General features: G+C 42.7%; 1 protein-coding gene and 1 non-coding gene across 2 annotated transcripts; both read left to right on the top strand.

Moving 5' to 3' along the window:
- Positions 1-534: 534 nt before the first annotated feature.
- trnas-aga (transfer RNA serine (anticodon AGA)) lies at positions 535-631 on the top strand. The gene is given in 2 exon segments: positions 535-571; positions 587-631. It is a non-coding gene; the product is annotated as a tRNA-Ser (tRNA).
- A 2977-nt stretch (positions 632-3608) lies between these two features.
- On the top strand, positions 3609-5027 carry ppdpfb (pancreatic progenitor cell differentiation and proliferation factor b). The gene is made up of 5 exons (XM_061902552.1): positions 3609-3771; positions 4185-4268; positions 4340-4417; positions 4503-4596; positions 4693-5027. Exons 2-5 carry the CDS (start codon positions 4214-4216, stop codon positions 4805-4807), a joined length of 342 nt encoding a protein of 113 aa, XP_061758536.1. The 5' UTR covers positions 3609-3771; positions 4185-4213; the 3' UTR covers positions 4808-5027.
- Positions 5028-17269: the final 12242 nt, after the last annotated feature.

Below are 17269 nucleotides of genomic sequence, written 5' to 3'. Positions count from 1 at the left end.
CAGAAAAAGTGTGGGCACCCCTGGTCTAGAGTGTGTGCTGGTGTTCAAGTGGCATCAAGAAACGTCAAATCGTGTGCGTATAATTATTTATTTTTTCATAATTAATTTTCAAGATTCCAGTTAGATAAACTTGTCGTTTCCCATGTTGGGCAGCAATGGAACTCAAACGTATAGAAAATAATAAAGAGAAGCTCGACTCGCTCTTGTTTGGAAATGTGCTGTAGCTAAGATAGGCGCCAGCGCCCCCTGCGACCCCAAAAAGGGAATAAGCGGTAAAAAATGGATGGATGGATGGATGATTGCGGCGCCAATATTCTTCCAACCGAATATATAACTTTTAACGCGACTGTTTGGCTTCTTGCTCGACTCCTGATTGGCTGCTGGTTTACCACGTGACTAGCACGTTGGTCACATTTAACACCTTTAATGTCTCCGATTGTTTAGTGTCACCTTTTTAGCCAATTTTGAGAGAAATTTATGTCAAACTGAAGTAATGACAGAGATTTAAAAGAATATGGTGACACGTTTTGTCACGTTGTCGTGGCCGAGTGGTTAAGGCGATGGACTAGAAGACATAAATCTAGTAATCCATTGGGGTCTCCCCGCGCAGGTTCGAATCCTGCCGACAACGACATCTTTTCTTTTGCTGACGCACATTATTTTGGGCAACAGTTTAAAATTTTACTTGATCCAACAGATGAAGAAGACTTCAACCAAGACAAAGGAGTTTACTCGTCGGCTTTGCATTTTGTTTATTATTTATATACATATGTTTGTATTCTTTTTTTTATTATTTTGAACTTACAACCCCCTGGCGCTGTTTTGTACTGTTTTCATAATGTTTTATAATGTTGTATATTGTTGTTTGTCTTACTGTTTGTAATTGTTGGAATTTATAAATAAACCTTTAAAGGAAAAAAAAAAAAAAAGGAGTTTACTCGTGGTGACCACAAGAGGACGCTGCCCGCACACCAACCGGATGTTCGGCCAGCAGACAATAAAAGTCATCACACCCAAAGTCCGACTTTACACCGCTGCTGTTACCTTTTAAAACACTTGAAATGAGAAGTGTCCAACCAGAAATGATACAAATACTGAATTTAAAAATACACCCCAACATTTTTTTTTTAAATCCTTTAATTGAGTGGTTCTCCACTTGAAGGTATGCTAAGGGGCACGTGAGATTTTTTTGGGAATATTGTAAAAATAGCAACAATTCAAAAATCCTTTATAAATATATTTATTGAGAATAATACTTCAACAAAATATGAATGTAAGTTCATAAACTGTAAAAAAAAAAAAAAATGCAACAATGCAACATTCAGCGTTGACAGCTCAATCAATCAATCAATCAATGTTTATTTATATAGACCCAAATCACAAATGTCTCAAAGGACTGCACAAATTATTACGACTACAACATCCTCGGAAGAACCCACAAAAGGGCAAGGAAAACTCACACCCAGTGGGCAGGGAGAATTCACATCCAGTGGGACGCCAGTGACAATGCTGACTATGAGAAACCTTGGAGAGGACCTCAGATGTGGGCAACCCCCCTCTTCTAGGGGACCGAAAGCAATGGATGTCGAGCGGGTCTAACATGATACTGTGAAAGTTCAATCCATAGTGGCTCCAAGACAGCAGCGAGAGTCCCGTCCACAGGAAACCATCTCAAGCGGATCAGCAGCGTGGAGATGTCCCCAACCGATACAGGCGAGCGGTCCATCCTGGGTCCCGACGAGCGGTCCATCCTGGGTCTCAACTCTGGACAGCCAGTACTTTAAAAGCTAGATCTTTTTGTGGACATGTTCCATAAATATTAATGATAAAGATGTATTTTTTTTGTGAAGAAATGTTTAGAATGAAGTTGATGAATCCAGATGGATCTCTATTACAATCCCCAAAGAGGGCACTTTAAGTTGATGATTACTTCTATGTGGAGAAATCTGCATTCATAATTGAATCACTTGTGTATTTTTCAACAACTTTTTAGTTATTTTTCTATCTTTTTTTCCAAATAGTTCAAGAAAGACATCTGCCGTTTCTTTTCTTTTTCTCCTATGTCCCACTCTCCCTTGTGGAGGGGGTCCGGTCCGATCCGGTGGTCCTGTGTATCGGCTGGGGACATCCCGCCTCCGCTTGGGATGGTTTCCTGCTGGCTCCGCTGTGAACGGGACTCTCGCTGCTGTGTCGGATCCGCTTTGGACTGGACTCTCGCGACTGTGTTGGATCCATTATGGATTGAACTTTCACAGTATCATGTTAGACCCGCTCGACATCCATTGCTTTCCTCCTCTCCAAGGTTCTCATAGTCATCATTGTCACCGACGTCCCACTGGGTGTGAGTTTTTCCTTGCCCTTATGTGGGCCTACCGAGGATGTCGTAGTGGTTTGTGCAGCCCTTTGAGACACTAGTGATTTAGGGCTATATAAGTAAACATTGATTGATTGATTGAAATGAGCAATATTTTGCACTGTTATACAATTTAATGAATCAGAAACTGGTGTATTTTACTTAATTTTCTCTTTTTTTATACCAAAAATGCTCTGCTCTGATTAGGAGGTACTTGAATTAAAAAAAAAATGTTCACACTGAAAAAAGCTTGAGAACCACTGCCTTAAAGTATCTGAGCTTCGTACGGTAATAAGTTACTTTCCACTTCCGATGACAATAAAGGTTTACTTGTGAAGATAAATATGAATAATTATGTAACCTATTTTTATGGACTTGCCTCTTTGTGATATTAACTTCTTGTTATCAGCTGTATATAGTGTATGCCTTGAGCTCTTATTTTGAAGGCGCAAAGAGCGGAAGTGGTGACACGTTATGGTGGAGCGGAGTTTTGAAAACAAAGGAAATAAAGTGCAGGTTCTCGTGTAAAACTGGAGCCTCCCTGTTGGTTATTTTTTACTTTTATACAGTAGAGGCGACATATATCAACTCTCGGTCACATTGGTGGCAGCGGTGGGATTTTGTTGTTGTTGTGTGTGAGGCTTTGGGGGGGACAGGTTAATACGTTGTTTTTGTTTTAACTGCCTGTGTTGTTACTTATCCTGATATTGTGTTGAAACGAGGACGTTTCTCTCTGTATGAGGGAAGGTATGTAACCTATTATTATGGACTTGCCTCTTTGTGATGTTAAGTTCCTGTTATCCGCTGTTATACATGTATATGCCTTATGCTCTTATTTTGAAGGCGCAAAGAGCGGAAGTGGTGACACGTTATGGTGGAGCGGAGTTTTGAAAACAAAGGAAATAAAGTGCAGGTCCTCGTGTAAAACTGGAGCCTCCCTGTTTGTTGTTTTGTACTTTTATACAGTAGAGGCGACATATATCGACTTTCGGTTACATTGGTGATTTTGTTGTTGTTGTGATGTTAAGTTCCTGTTATGAGCTGTGTGGTACGCCCTGAGCTCTTATTTTGAAGGCGCAAAGAGCGGAAGTGGTGACACGGTTACAATAATGCTAGCTTGTGAAGGTTTTTGTCACTTTATGTCGGTGTTGTTGTTACAATACGGGGGGGGGCGTGGTCTGGGACAACAGGAGTCCCGGCTGTAGCCCCACCCCCGGGGCGTGACGTCACGTGGCGAGTGCATAAATAGGAGAGCTGACGGCGCCGGCCTCATTGCAACATTGAACTCAGCATCGGCGGCCGTCACGCGGAGGCTGTCTTCTGCCTTAAAAACCTCGTTTTTCAGATGGGACCCGTCGCCTAGCGTCCAGCCCTCAGCCTCGCCGACTTACCGCTCAGCACGTCTGGCTCACTAAAAGGTGACAAAACGTTTTTTAATGTATACAAATCTATACATTGTGTGGGGGCTAGCATGCTAACGGCTACATCCAGCCCGTCTTCTTGCTCCGTTTTAGGACACAAAATGTCGCCTCGTCGTGTTGCTCACGAAGATATTGACTTATTTGTATGTGTTGACGAAAATTGTCGTATTTTGGAGACAAAAAAACCAACAAAAACATGCCGGCCCCCCCATCCCCCCGCCCCCTCCCTAGCCCATGCGCGTCCACGCGAGGTGGCGACACAACAGCGTGAACGCGCGGCTGCAATGTAAACATTCCTTTCGCAGCTGCGATGTAAATAAGAAAAGGGTCTAATTAAATAAGCTCTGCTTCTCATACATCCTTTTCTAAAATGTATGCATGACGTCATTAATGCGATGTGGACTCCACAGGCTCGTCTGGTCCATCAAGCAGCAGCGTCATGGCGGCCATTCCAGCAGGCGGTTCTCTAGTGGCCACCACCGACTACTACCGGAGTCAGTACCAGCGTGGGGGGGTCAGAGGTCACATTCATCATATTCGACTGACTCCTCCCCTTCCCCCGCAGGGCGCATCGGATCGACGTCCAGCAGCAGTTCGTGTGGCAGTTCGGAGTACAGCGGCGAGGTCATTCCTCACCATCCAGGTGGGCGTGGTCACGCGATCTTTGACCCCACGTTACAGCAGTAAACATCTGTTTGACCTGATGATGAAGTTGTGTCGTCCTGCAGGACTTCCCAAGCAGGACTCTGGTCACTGGTGGTCCAGTTTCTTCTTTGGGAAGCAGCCAGGAATGACACCCCTGACTGAGGAGGCCCAGCAGAGGTGAGCGCACACACACACACACACATACATACATACACACACACACTCCAAGCCAGCAGGGGGCAGAGCAGCACCCACAGTGTGTGTGTGTTGCAGGGTGGGTCTTCCGGGTGTGCGGACCAACGGCGACATCACCTGCGTTGCCAAGGAGATGGTGATGCGGCGCCAGGTGGGCGAGGGCGGCGACGCCGGAAGCCCCGCCTCCCCCTGATGCCGCCGACACATTCTCACGTCCGCGCCCCAACGCTAGGTGACGGGAGGACGCCCAGTTTACATTTTTTTTTTTTTTTTTTACTCCCATAGTAGTTTAGAACGGTGTGTTGTAACTTTATTGATGATGTCATACTTGTGTATTTGTACACCATGAGAGCCTTTTCTTTTCACTTTGTCACCCTGCTTGGAAACTGAATGCAATAAACTGTTGCATCTTATATTTCCTGTCACATGACTTCAGTCGGACCCAGAAATGATCTGTTCCAGGGTCAAGCCGTGGACAGTATGAACTATTTTAATTGTACGTGTCACACAAGTGTCAAACGTGAACGAGCATTTTAGTAAAACCAGTTAAAAAAGATGAACATTTTGGCCACAGGAGTTGTAAATGAGTACCGAAAACAAATATGTTGTTAAAGATCCCTCCGCCTCGTGGTGGACGACACTGGAAGTAGAAAATACTAAAGGTGAAGCTTCATGGCGACCACCCTGTGTTGCTGCTCTGCCATCTGAGCCACACCATATTAGGTGTACCTATTTAAGGCAATGTACTTAATATTTAGATGTACCTAATGTTTAATGTACTTGACAATTTAGGTGTACCTAATATTTAGGGCCATGTAGTTGACAATTTAGGTGTACCTAATATTTAGGGCCATGTAGTTGACAATTTAGGTGTACCTAATATTTAGGGCGATACTGACAATTTAGGTGTACCTAATATTTAGGGCGATATAGACAATTTAGGTGTACCTAATATTTAGGGCGATATAGACAATTTAGGTGTACCTAATATTTAGGGCCATGTAGCTGACAATTATGTGTACCTAATATTTAGGGCCATGTAGTTGACAATTGAGGTGCACCTAATATTTAGGGTGATGTAGTTGACAATTTAGGTGTACCTAATATTTAGGGTGATGTAGTTGACAATTTAGGTGTACCTAATATTTAGGGTGATGTAGTTGACAATTTAGGTGTACCTAATATTTAGGGTGATATAAACAATTTAGGTGTACCTAATATTTAGGGTGATGTAGTTGACAATCTAGGTGTACCTAATATTTAGGGTGATATAAACAATTTAGGTGTACCTAATATTTAGGGTGATGTAGTTGACAATTTAGGTGTACCTAATATTTGGGGTGATATAAACAATTTAGGTGTACCTAATATTTAGGGTGATGTAGTTGACAATTTAGGTGTACCTAATATTTAGGGTGATATAAACAATTTAGGTGTACCTAATATTTAGGGCGATATAGATAATTTAGGTGTACCTAATATTTAGGGCCATGTAGTTGACAATTTAGGTGTACCTAATATTTAGGGCCATGTAGTTGACAATTTAGGTGTACCTAATAATTAGGGCGATATAGACAGTTTAGGTGTACCTAATATTTAGGGCGATATAGATCATTTAGGTGTACCTAATATTTAGGGTGATATAAACAGTTTAGGTGTACCTAATATTTAGGGTGATGTAGTTGACAATTTAAGTGCACCTAATATTTAGGGCGATATAGACAATTTAAGTGTACCTAATATTTAGGGTGATGTAGTTGACAATTATGTGTACCTAATATTTAGGGCCATGTAGTTGACAATTGAGGCGTACCTAATATTTAGGGCGATATAGACAATTTAGGTGTACCTAATATTTAGGGCCATGTAGTTGACAATTGAGGTGTACCTAATATTTAGGGCCATGTAGTTGATAATTTAGGTGTACCTAATGTTTAGGGCCATGTAGTTGACAATTTAGGTGTACCTAATATTTAGGGTGATATAAACAATTTAGGTGTACCTAATATTTAGGGTGATGTAGTTGACAATTTAGGTGTACCTAATATTTAGGGTGATGTAGTTGACAATTTAGGTGTACCTAATATTTAGGGTGATATAAACAATTTAGGTGTACCTAATATTCAGGGTGATGTAGTTGACAATTTAGGTGTACCTAATATTTAGGGCGGTGTAGTTGACAATTTAGGTGTACCTAATATTTAGAGCGATATAGATAATTTAGGTGTACCTAATATTTAGAGCGATATAGATAATTTAGGTGTACCTAATATTCAGGGTGATGTAGTTGACAATTTAGGTGTACCTAATATTTAGGGCCATGTAGTTGACAATTTAGGTGTACCTAATATTTAGGGTGATATAAACAATTTAGGTGTACCTAATATTTAGGGCCATGTAGTTGACAATTTAGGTGTACCTAATATTTAGGGTGATGTAGTTGACAATTTAGGTGTACCTAATATTTAGGGTGATATAAACAATTTAGGTGTACCTAATATTTAGGGCCATGTAGTTGACAATTTAGGTGTACCTAATATTTAGGGTGATATAAACAATTTAGGTGTACCTAATATTTAGGGCCATGTAGTTGACAATTTAGGTGTACCTAATATTTAGGGTGATGTAGTTGACAATTTAGGTGTACCTAATATTTAGGGCGGTGTAGTTGACAATTTAGGTGTACCTAATATTTAGGGTGATGTAGTTGACAATTTAGGTGTACCTAATATTTAGGGCGGTGTAGTTGACAATTTAGGTGTACCTAATATTTAGGGCGGTGTAGTTGACAATTGAGGTGTACCTAATATTTAGGGCGTTAACGTGGCCTCGCAGCAGCCTGGCGGTTGACGTGATGGTTGCCATGACAACCACATCACATGACGTGTGCCTACAAGTCATGTAAGCACCAACAACACGTCAACGCTCACAGGCTTTGTCCAAGCGTCCTAATAATGACATCAGGGTAAGGTCACATGGTCTTTTGGCGGACATCTTCTTATGCACACACACACACACACACACACACACACACACACACACACACACACACACACACACACACACACGCACACACACACACACACACACACACACACACACAGGAAAGACAAACAATAGTGCAAATGTCCTCAAGAGGAAGTGGCGTTCAGTGTTGACCATCCGCGTCCTGATTGGTCCATCAGGGCATCCAGGAAGTGATTTGATGTCCCGCCTTGCGTCCGCTAGTCCCGACGAAACAAGATGGCGTCAGCATGCCGCTTCTAGAAGACAGTTTGGTGAGGTTGTCACCATGGCGACCCACAGCCTGACGTGCCGCTGCTCGCTTCCGTCGCAGGCTTCGGGAGGCCTGGCGTCAGTCTGGGAGCGCCGCTGGTCTTTGAGACAAGGAGACAGGTGAGAGGAGACAGGTGAGAGGAGACTGGATACAGGAGACAGGTGAGAGGAGACTGGATACAGGAGACAGGTGAGAGGAGACAGTTGAGAGGAGACTGGATACAGGAGACAGGTGAGAGGAGACTGGATACAGGAGACAGGTGAGAGGAGACAGGTGAGAGGAGACTGGATACAGGAGACAGGTGAGAGGAGACTGGATACAGGAGACAGGTGAGAGGAGACTGGATACAGGAGACAGGTGAGAGGAGACTGGATACAGGTGAGAGAAGACTGGATGCAGGAGACAGGTGAGAGGAGACTGGATACAGGAGACAGGTGAGAGGAGACTGGATACAGGAGACAGGTGAGAGGAGACTGGATACAGGTGAGAGAAGACTGGATACAGGAGACAGGTGAGAGGAGACTGGATACAGGTGAGAGAAGACTGGATACAGGAGACAGGTGAGAGGAGACTGGATACAGGAGACAGGTGAGAGGAGACTGGATACAGGAGACAGGTGAGAGGAGACTGGATACAGGAGACAGGTGAGAGGAGACTGGATACAGGTGAGAGAAGACTGGATACAGGAGACAGGTGAGAGGAGACTGGATACAGGAGACAGGTGAGAGGAGACTGGATACAGGAGACAGGTGAGAGGAGACTGGATACAGGAGACAGGTGAGAGGAGACTGGATACAGGAGACAGGTGAGAGGAGACTGGATACAGGAGACAGGTGAGAGGAGACTGGATACAGGAGACAGGTGAGAGGAGACTGGATACAGGTGAGAGAAGACTGGATACAGGAGACAGGTGAGAGGAGACTGGATACAGGAGACAGGTGAGAGGAGACTGGATACAGGAGACAGGTGAGAGGAGACTGGATACAGGAGACAGGTGAGAGGAGACTGGATACAGGAGACAGGTGAGAGGAGACTGGATACAGGTGAGAGAAGACTGGATACAGGAGACAGGTGAGAGGAGACTGGATACAGGAGACAGGTGAGAGGAGACTGGATACAGGAGACAGGTGAGAGGAGACTGGATACAGGAGACAGGTGAGAGGAGACTGGATACAGGAGACAGGTGAGAGGAGACTGGATACAGGTGAGAGAAGACTGGATACAGGAGACAGGTGAGAGGAGACTGGATACAGGAGACAGGTGAGAGGAGACTGGATACAGGAGACAGGTGAGAGGAGACTGGATACAGGAGACAGGTGAGAGAAGACTGGATACAGGAGACAGGTGAGAGGAGACTGGATACAGGTGAGAGAAGACTGGATACAGGAGACAGGTGAGAGGAGACTGGATACAGGAGACAGGTGAGAGGAGACTGGATACAGGAGACAGGTGAGAGAAGACTGGATACAGGAGACAGGTGAGAGGAGACTGGATACAGGAGACAGGTGAGAGAAGACTGGATACAGGAGACAGGTGAGAGGAGACTGGATACAGGAGACAGGTGAGAGGAGACTGGATACAGGAGACAGGTGAGAGGAGACTGGATACAGGAGACAGGTGAGAGGAGACTGGATACAGGAGACAGGTGAGAGAAGACTGGATACAGGAGACAGGTGAGAGAAGACTGGATACAGGAGACAGGTGAGAGGTGAGAGGAGACTGGATACAGGAGACAGGTGAGAGGAGACTGGATACAGGAGACAGGTGAGAGGAGACTGGATACAGGAGACAGGTGAGAGGTGAGAGGAGACTGGATACAGGGGACAGGTGAGAGGAGACTGGATACAGGAGACAGGTGAGAGAAGACTGGATACAGGAGACAGGTGAGAGGAGACTGGATACAGGAGACAGGTGAGAGGAGACTGGATACAGGAGACAGGTGAGAGGAGACTGGATACAGGAGACAGGTGAGAGAAGACTGGATACAGGAGACAGGTGAGAGGAGACTGGATACAGGAGACAGGTGAGAGGAGACTGGATACAGGAGACAGGTGAGAGGAGACTGGATACAGGAGACAGGTGAGAGGAGACTGGATACAGGAGACAGGTGAGAGAAGACTGGATACAGGAGACAGGTGAGAGAAGACTGGATACAGGAGACAGGTGAGAGGTGAGAGGAGACTGGATACAGGAGACAGGTGAGAGGAGACTGGATACAGGAGACAGGTGAGAGGAGACTGGATACAGGAGACAGGTGAGAGGTGAGAGGAGACTGGATACAGGAGACAGGTGAGAGGAGACTGGATACAGGAGACAGGTGAGAGGTGAGAGGAGACTGGATACAGGAGACAGGTGAGAGGTGAGAGGAGACTGGATACAGGAGACAGGTGAGAGGAGACTGGATACAGGGGACAGGTGAGAGGAGACTGGATACAGGAGACAGGTGAGAGGAGACTGGATACAGGGGACAGGTGAGAGGAGACTGGATACAGGAGACAGGTGAGAGGAGACTGGATACAGGACCAGAGGTGTGTAGAGTAGCCAAAAATTGTACTCAAGTAAGAGTAAAGTTACTTTAGAGATGTATTACTCAAGTAAAAGTAAGGAGTAGTCACCCAAATATTTACTTGAGTAAAAGTAAAAAGTAGGTTGTGAAAAAACTACTCAAGTACTGAGTAACTGATGAGTAATCTGATTACGGCAACAAGTAATGCACAAAAACATAAAAATAGCAATGAGCAAATTCATAGCCAGGAATATCTCTTAAGCAACTAAAACAATAATATATATTAAATAATAGTACATTAAAATAAAATAAAGAAATGGCACATTGAGCCACAATAACTTAACAGCACCATAGCCTCAGTAGGCATTTATTGATTTGATTGATTGATTGATTAAAACTTGTATTAGTAGATTGCACAGTACAGTACATATTCCGTACAATTGACCACTAAATGGTAACACCCCAATAAGTTTTTCAACTTGTTTAAGTCGGGTCATGTGACCACCTGGCTCTGTTTGATTGGTCCAAGGTCACCAGTGACTGCATTTGATTGGTGAAACGCAGACATGGGTCGATTCTACTTTGAAGCTCTGTCATTAACCAAAATAAACATTAACAGATCGATTAAAAAAAGTAGCGAGTAACGAGCTGAATGTAGATAAATGGAACGGAGTAAAAGTAGCGTTTCTTCTCTATAAATATACTCAAGTAGAAGTAAAAGTATGTTGCATAAAAACTACTCGTAGAAGTACAATTTATCCCAAGAGTTACTCAAGTAAATGTAGCGCGTTACTACCCACCTCTGGTGAAGAGTAAGTGTTTTGTTTCACTATCATTGTGGTTTAGTGTAAGCGGTTCTCAAGCCGAGTGGTTAAAGCAGCTGCCTCCCAATCAAAGGGTACAGGGTTCAAATCCCAGTCATGACTATCCATAACTAGGAAAGCTCCAGCCGGATGAGGTAGTATTTTATATCATAGATTCGCAATTAAATATGTCATTGGGCTCCGAAATTTGTCTGTATGAAGTACAAGGGTAGCTGAGTAGTTCAAGCAGCTATCTACACATCAAAGGGGTCTGGGTTCAATTCCCACCCAGGTCCATTGGTAACTATGAAAGCTCCAGCGGCAAGAGTAAATATTTTATCTCATTGTTTACTGAGACAGATTCGCAAATAAATATGTCATTGGGGCCCGAAATCTTGCCCAAAGAAGACCAAGGATAGCTCAATGGTTAAAGCTCCTAACTCCCAATCAAAGGGCACTGGCTTCAAATCCCAGGCAAGTCGATCGATAACTAGGAAAGCTATAGCTTTGTATCATTGTTTACTGAGACAGGTTATCAATTGAATATGTCATTGGGGCCCGCAATCTTGTCTAAAGAAGACCAGGGATAGCTGAGTGGTTAAAGCTCCTAACTCCCAATGAAAGGGCTCTGGGTTCAAATCCCAGGCAAGTCGATCGATAACTAGGAAAGCTATTCTTTTGTATCATAGTTTACTGAGACAGGTTATCAATTGAATATGTCATTGGGGCCCGAAATCTTGTCTAAAGAAGACCAGGGATAGCTGAGTGGTTAAATCTCCTAACTCCCAATCAAAGGGCACTGGGTTCAAGTCCCAGGCAAGTCTATCGATAACTAGGAAAGCTATTATTTTGTATCATAATTTACTGAGACAGGTTATCAATTGAATATGTCATTGGGGCCCGAAATCTGCCCTTAAGAAGACCAAGAATAGCTGAATGGTTAAAGCTCCTGACTTCCAATCAAAGGGCACTGGGTTCAAATCCCAGGCAAGTCGATCGATAACTAGGAAAGCTGTTATTTTGTATCATAGTTTACTGAGACAGGTTATCAATTGAATATGTCATTGGGGCCCGAAATCTGTCCTTAAGAAGACCAAGAATAGCTGAATGGTTAAATCTCCTAATTTCCAATCAAAGGGCACTGGGTTCAAGTCCCAGGCAAGTCGATCGATAACTAGGAAAGCTATTGTTTTGTATCATAGTTTACTGAGACAGGTTATCAATTGAATATGTCAATACATCATAGTTTACTGAGACAGGTTATCAATTGAATATGTCATTGGGGCCCGAAATCTTGTGTACAGAAGACCAAGAATAGCTGAATGGTTAAACAGCTAGCTCCCAATCAAAGGGTCCTGGGTTCAAATCCCAGTCAGGTCGATCGGCCAAAGAGAGGGAATGCCGGAAAATGTGGGGGTGCATCACCTCCCCCACACAAAGTAAAGCTAAGTGGTAGCTGGTTAATTAACTTATAGTTAAAAAGGTAAGTATGGGTAATAATAATAGTCTATAGTCCAAAAATCTAAGGGGAATTTCGGGGGTTAGCGCCTCCTGAGGCTAAAGTTGGTAAGTGTACCATCGGTAATTCCTGGCTGGGATGGCTGGAATAGGAACATGAATAATTAATCAGTGTGAGTGTTGACCAATCAGCTCTCCTCGGACTGACCAACAAATAGTCAATTAGTTGATAAAAAGTACCAATAAGTACAACAAATTGGATTGATTGAAGATAGAAAAAATTTCAATTGGATAATGAAAAAGAAAAAAAAAGATTGGATGAATAAAAAGAAGGATGATAATATTAAAAACACGATTAAGAAAAGTTAATTGCATATCATTTATTAAAATTATGCTTTATCTTTTTTTCTTCATCCAATTATTCATCATTTATATTTTTTATTATCCAATTGCAGCTTGTCAGGAGGATTCGTCCACCCATTTATTTCTCTTCAATCATTCCAATTTGTTGTATTTATTGTTTTTTTTTATTAACTAATTGACTAATTGTTGGTCAGACCGAGGAGAGCTGATTGGTCAACACTCACACTGATTAATTATTCATGTTCCTATTCCCACCCATCCCAGCCAGGAATTACCGATGGTGCACTTACCAACTTTAGCCTCAGGAGGCGCTAAACCCCAAGGTTACCCTTAGACATTTGGACTATTTGTCATTATTTTTACCCATACTTTTTAACTATAGGTTAGTTAACCAGCTACCACTTAGCTTTACTTTGTGTGAGGGAGGTGATGCAACCCCACATTTTCCGGCGTTCCCTCTCTTTGGCTTGGCAAGCCGATCGACCCGACTGGGATTGAACCAAGGACCCTTTGATTGGGAGCTAGCTGTTTAACCATTCAGCTATTCTTGGTCTTCTTAAGGATAGATTTCGGGCCCCAATGACATATTCAATTGATAACCTGTCTCAGTAAACTATGATATATTGACATATTCAATTGATAACCTGTCTCAGTAAACTATGATACGAAACAATAGCTTTCCTAGTTATCAATCGACTTGCCTGGGATTTGAACGCAGTGCCCTTTAATTGGGAGTTAGGAGCTTTAACCATTCAGCTATCCCTGGTCTTCTTTCGATAAGATTTTGGGCCCCAATGACATATTCAATTGATAACCTGTCTCAGTAAACTATGATACAAAATAATAGCTTTCCTAGTTATCGATCGACTTGCCTGGGATTTGAACCCAGTGCCCTTTGAATGGGAGTTAGGAGCTTTAACCATTGAGCTATCCCTGGTCTTCTTTCGAAAAGATTTCGGGCCCCAATGACATATTCAATTGATAACCTGTCTCAGTAAACTGTGATACAAAATAATAGCTTTCCTGGTTATCGATCGACTTGCCTGGGATTTGAACCCAGTGCCCTTTGAATGGGAGTTAGGAGCTTTAACCATTGAGCTATCGCTGGTCTTCTTTCGAAACGATTTCGGGCCCCAATGACATATTCAATTGATAACCTGTCTCAGTAAACTGTGATACAAAATAATAGCTTTCCTGGTTATCGATCGACTTGCCTGGGATTTGAACCCAGTGCCCTTTGATTGGGAGTTGGGAGCTTTAACCATTCAGCTACCCCTGGTCTTCTTTAGACAAGATTTCGGGCCCCAAGGACATATTCAATTGATAACCTGTCTCAGTAAACAATTATACAAAATAATAGCTTTCCTAATTATCGATCGACTTGCCTGGGATTTGAACCCAGTTCCCTTTGAATGGGAGTTAGGAGCTTTAACCATTGAGCTATCCCTGGTCTTCTTTCGCCAAGATTTCGGGCCCCAATGACATATTCAATTGATAACCTGTCTCAGTAAACTATGATACAAAATAATATCTTTCCTGGTTATCGATCGACTTGCCTGGGATTTGAACCCAGTGCCCTTTGATTGGGAGTTAGGAGCTTTAACCATTCAGCTATCCTTGGTATTCTTTAGACAAGATTTCGGGCCCTAATGACATATTTAATCGCGAACCTGTCTCAGTGAGCTATAATACAAAACACTTACACTTGCTGCTGGAGTTTTCATAGTTACCAGTAAACCTGGCAGGGATTTGATCCTTGCACTCTTGGATTGGGAGCTAGCTACTGTAACCACTCAGCTATCCTTAGTCTTCTTAGATGCAGATTTTGGGCCCCAATGACATATTTAATTGAGCACCTGTCTCACTACTGAAAAAGAAACACTGAGTCCTCACTGAGATTTGAACCCAGTTCCCCTTGCTTGATGGTCAACAGTGTTAACCACTCAGCTGTCCTGGGTCTTATTAGGCTGTGAATTCGGGGCCCTAATGACAAATGTTATCAAGGACTTCTTTCTCTCTCATTTTACCAAAACTAATGGAGAGGAAGTAGCAGCAGACATTCCATGCAGTGTAGACCGACATAAATCCCAGCCAGAGTTAAATTGCTCTCACTACTGATGTTTGGACAAGTGTAGCCTACCTTGGCAATACATGCCACTACATTGGAGACTCCAATATGAAGTCAATCCCCCTTACCACCATGCCACTAGAGGAAAGACATTCAGCATCCAACATTGCAGAATAGTTGGAATAGATAGTAGCCAGGTTTGAAATTCCCCCAAGCAAAAGTATTGCTATTGTGCAGGACAATGGTGCACTTTATAAAAAAAACAAAAACATTTTTGTAACACTTGCCTTGTTTTATTTGGCAAGTGGAAAGGACATGGGGCCAGTATGCTGTTTTTTTAAATAAAGTTTTGGAAATGTTAGAAATGTAGTTTGTCTCTTTTATCCGATTAATCGAAGTAATAATCCACAGATTAATGGATTATCAAATTAATCGTTAGTTGCAGCCCCAATATAATATATATATATATATATATATATGTATACAGAGGTGTGTAGAGTAGCCAGAAATTGTACTCAAGAGTACAGTTACTTTAGACATTTATTACTCAAGTAAAAGTAAGGAGTAGTCATCCAAATATTTACTTGAGTAAAAGTAAAAAGTATGTTGTGAAAAAACTACTCAAGTACTGAGTAACTGATGAGTAACCTGATTACGGCAACAGAAAATGCACAAAAACATAAAAATAGCAATGAGCAAATTCATAGCCAGGAATATCTCTTAAGCAACTAAAACAATAATATATATAAAATAATAATACATTAAAATAAAAAAAATAAGGCAAATTGAGCCACAATAACTTAACAGCACCATAGGCTCAGTAGGCATTTATTGATTGATTGATTGATTAAAACTTGTATTATTAGATTGCACAGTACAGTACATATTCTGCACAATTGACCACTAAATGCTAACACCCCAATAAGTTTTTCAACTTTTATCAATTACTTAATAAATGACCAAGTCGAGGTGATCTACCTCATATATACATACACACACATATCATATATATATATATACATACATTTATATATACAGTATATAATTTATATTTATTTATTTTGCTGTTTTTGTTGACATGTTAAAGGTGTTTTAATGAATATACATGCATGTTTAACATATAGATTCCTATCTTTCATGAAGACAAGAATATAAGTTGGTGTATTACCTGATTCTGATGACTTGCATTGATTGGAATCAGACAGTATAGTGCTGATAATGTCCACGTTTTCAAATGGAGGAGAAAAAAAGTTCCTCTTTTCTGTCTAATACCACATGAAAGTCGTTGTTTTTTGGCTCCCATATTCGTTTTTATACACTTTACAAGAAATACATTGGCGGCAAACTCCGTGGCTTGCTAGCTTGTTTGCGCTGGCTTTCGGAGACTCTTATTTTGTTAGCACAGGCGCGATGGAGCGGCACTTTTATTGTGAAGACAGTTATACAGTAGACTGGATATAGGAGACAGGTGAGAGGTGAGAGGAGACTGGATACAGGAGACAGGTGAGAGGAGACAGGTGAGAGGAGACTGGATACAGGAGACAGGTGAGAGGTGAGAGGAGACTGGATACAGGAGACAGGTGAGAGGAGACTGGATACAGGAGACAGGTGAGAGGAGACTGGATACAGGAGACAGGTGAGAGGAGACAGGTGAGAGGTGAGAGAAGACAGGTGAGAGAAGACTGGATACAGGAGACAGGTGAGAGGTGAGAGAAGACAGGTGAGAGGAGACAGGTGAGAGGTGAGAGAAGACAGGTGAGAGAAGACAGGTGAGAGGTGAGAGAAGACTGGATACAGGAGACAGGTGAGAGGAGACAGGAGACAGGTGAGAGAAGACTGGATACAGGAGACAGGTGAGAGGAGACTGGATACAGGAGACAGGTGAGAGGTGAGAGAAGACTGGACACAGGAGACAGGTGAGAGGAGACAGGTGAGAGGTGAGAGAAGACAGGTGAGAGAAGACTGGATACAGGAGACAGGTGAGAGGAGACAGGAGACAGGTGAGAGAAGACTGGATACAGGAGACAGGTGAGAGGAGACTGGATACAGGAGACAGGTGAGAGGTGAGAGAAGACTGGACACAGGAGACAGGTGAGAGGAGACAGGTGAGAGGTGAGAGAAGACAGGTGAGAGAAGACTGGATATAGGAGACAGGTGAGAGGTGAGAGAAGACTGGATAC

The sequence above is a fragment of the Nerophis ophidion genome, linkage group LG06 (assembly GCF_033978795.1).
Source record: "Nerophis ophidion isolate RoL-2023_Sa linkage group LG06, RoL_Noph_v1.0, whole genome shotgun sequence".
Classification (NCBI taxonomy): Eukaryota; Metazoa; Chordata; class Actinopteri; order Syngnathiformes; family Syngnathidae; genus Nerophis; species Nerophis ophidion.
Note: the sequence above shows the minus strand (reverse complement) of the source record. Positions and strands in the feature narration are given on the sequence as shown.

Excerpts from the sequence above, each read along its gene's own strand:
- ppdpfb (XM_061902552.1), top strand. The coding sequence starts at position 4,214 with ATGGCGGCCATTCCAGCAGGCGGTTCTCTAGTGGCCACCACCGACTAC. Across the intron at positions 4,269-4,339 it reads CACCACCGACTACTACCGGA|GGCGCATCGGATCGACGTCC; the intron begins GTCAGTACCAGC and ends CTTCCCCCGCAG. Across the intron at positions 4,597-4,692 it reads ACTGAGGAGGCCCAGCAGAG|GGTGGGTCTTCCGGGTGTGC; the intron begins GTGAGCGCACAC and ends TGTGTGTTGCAG.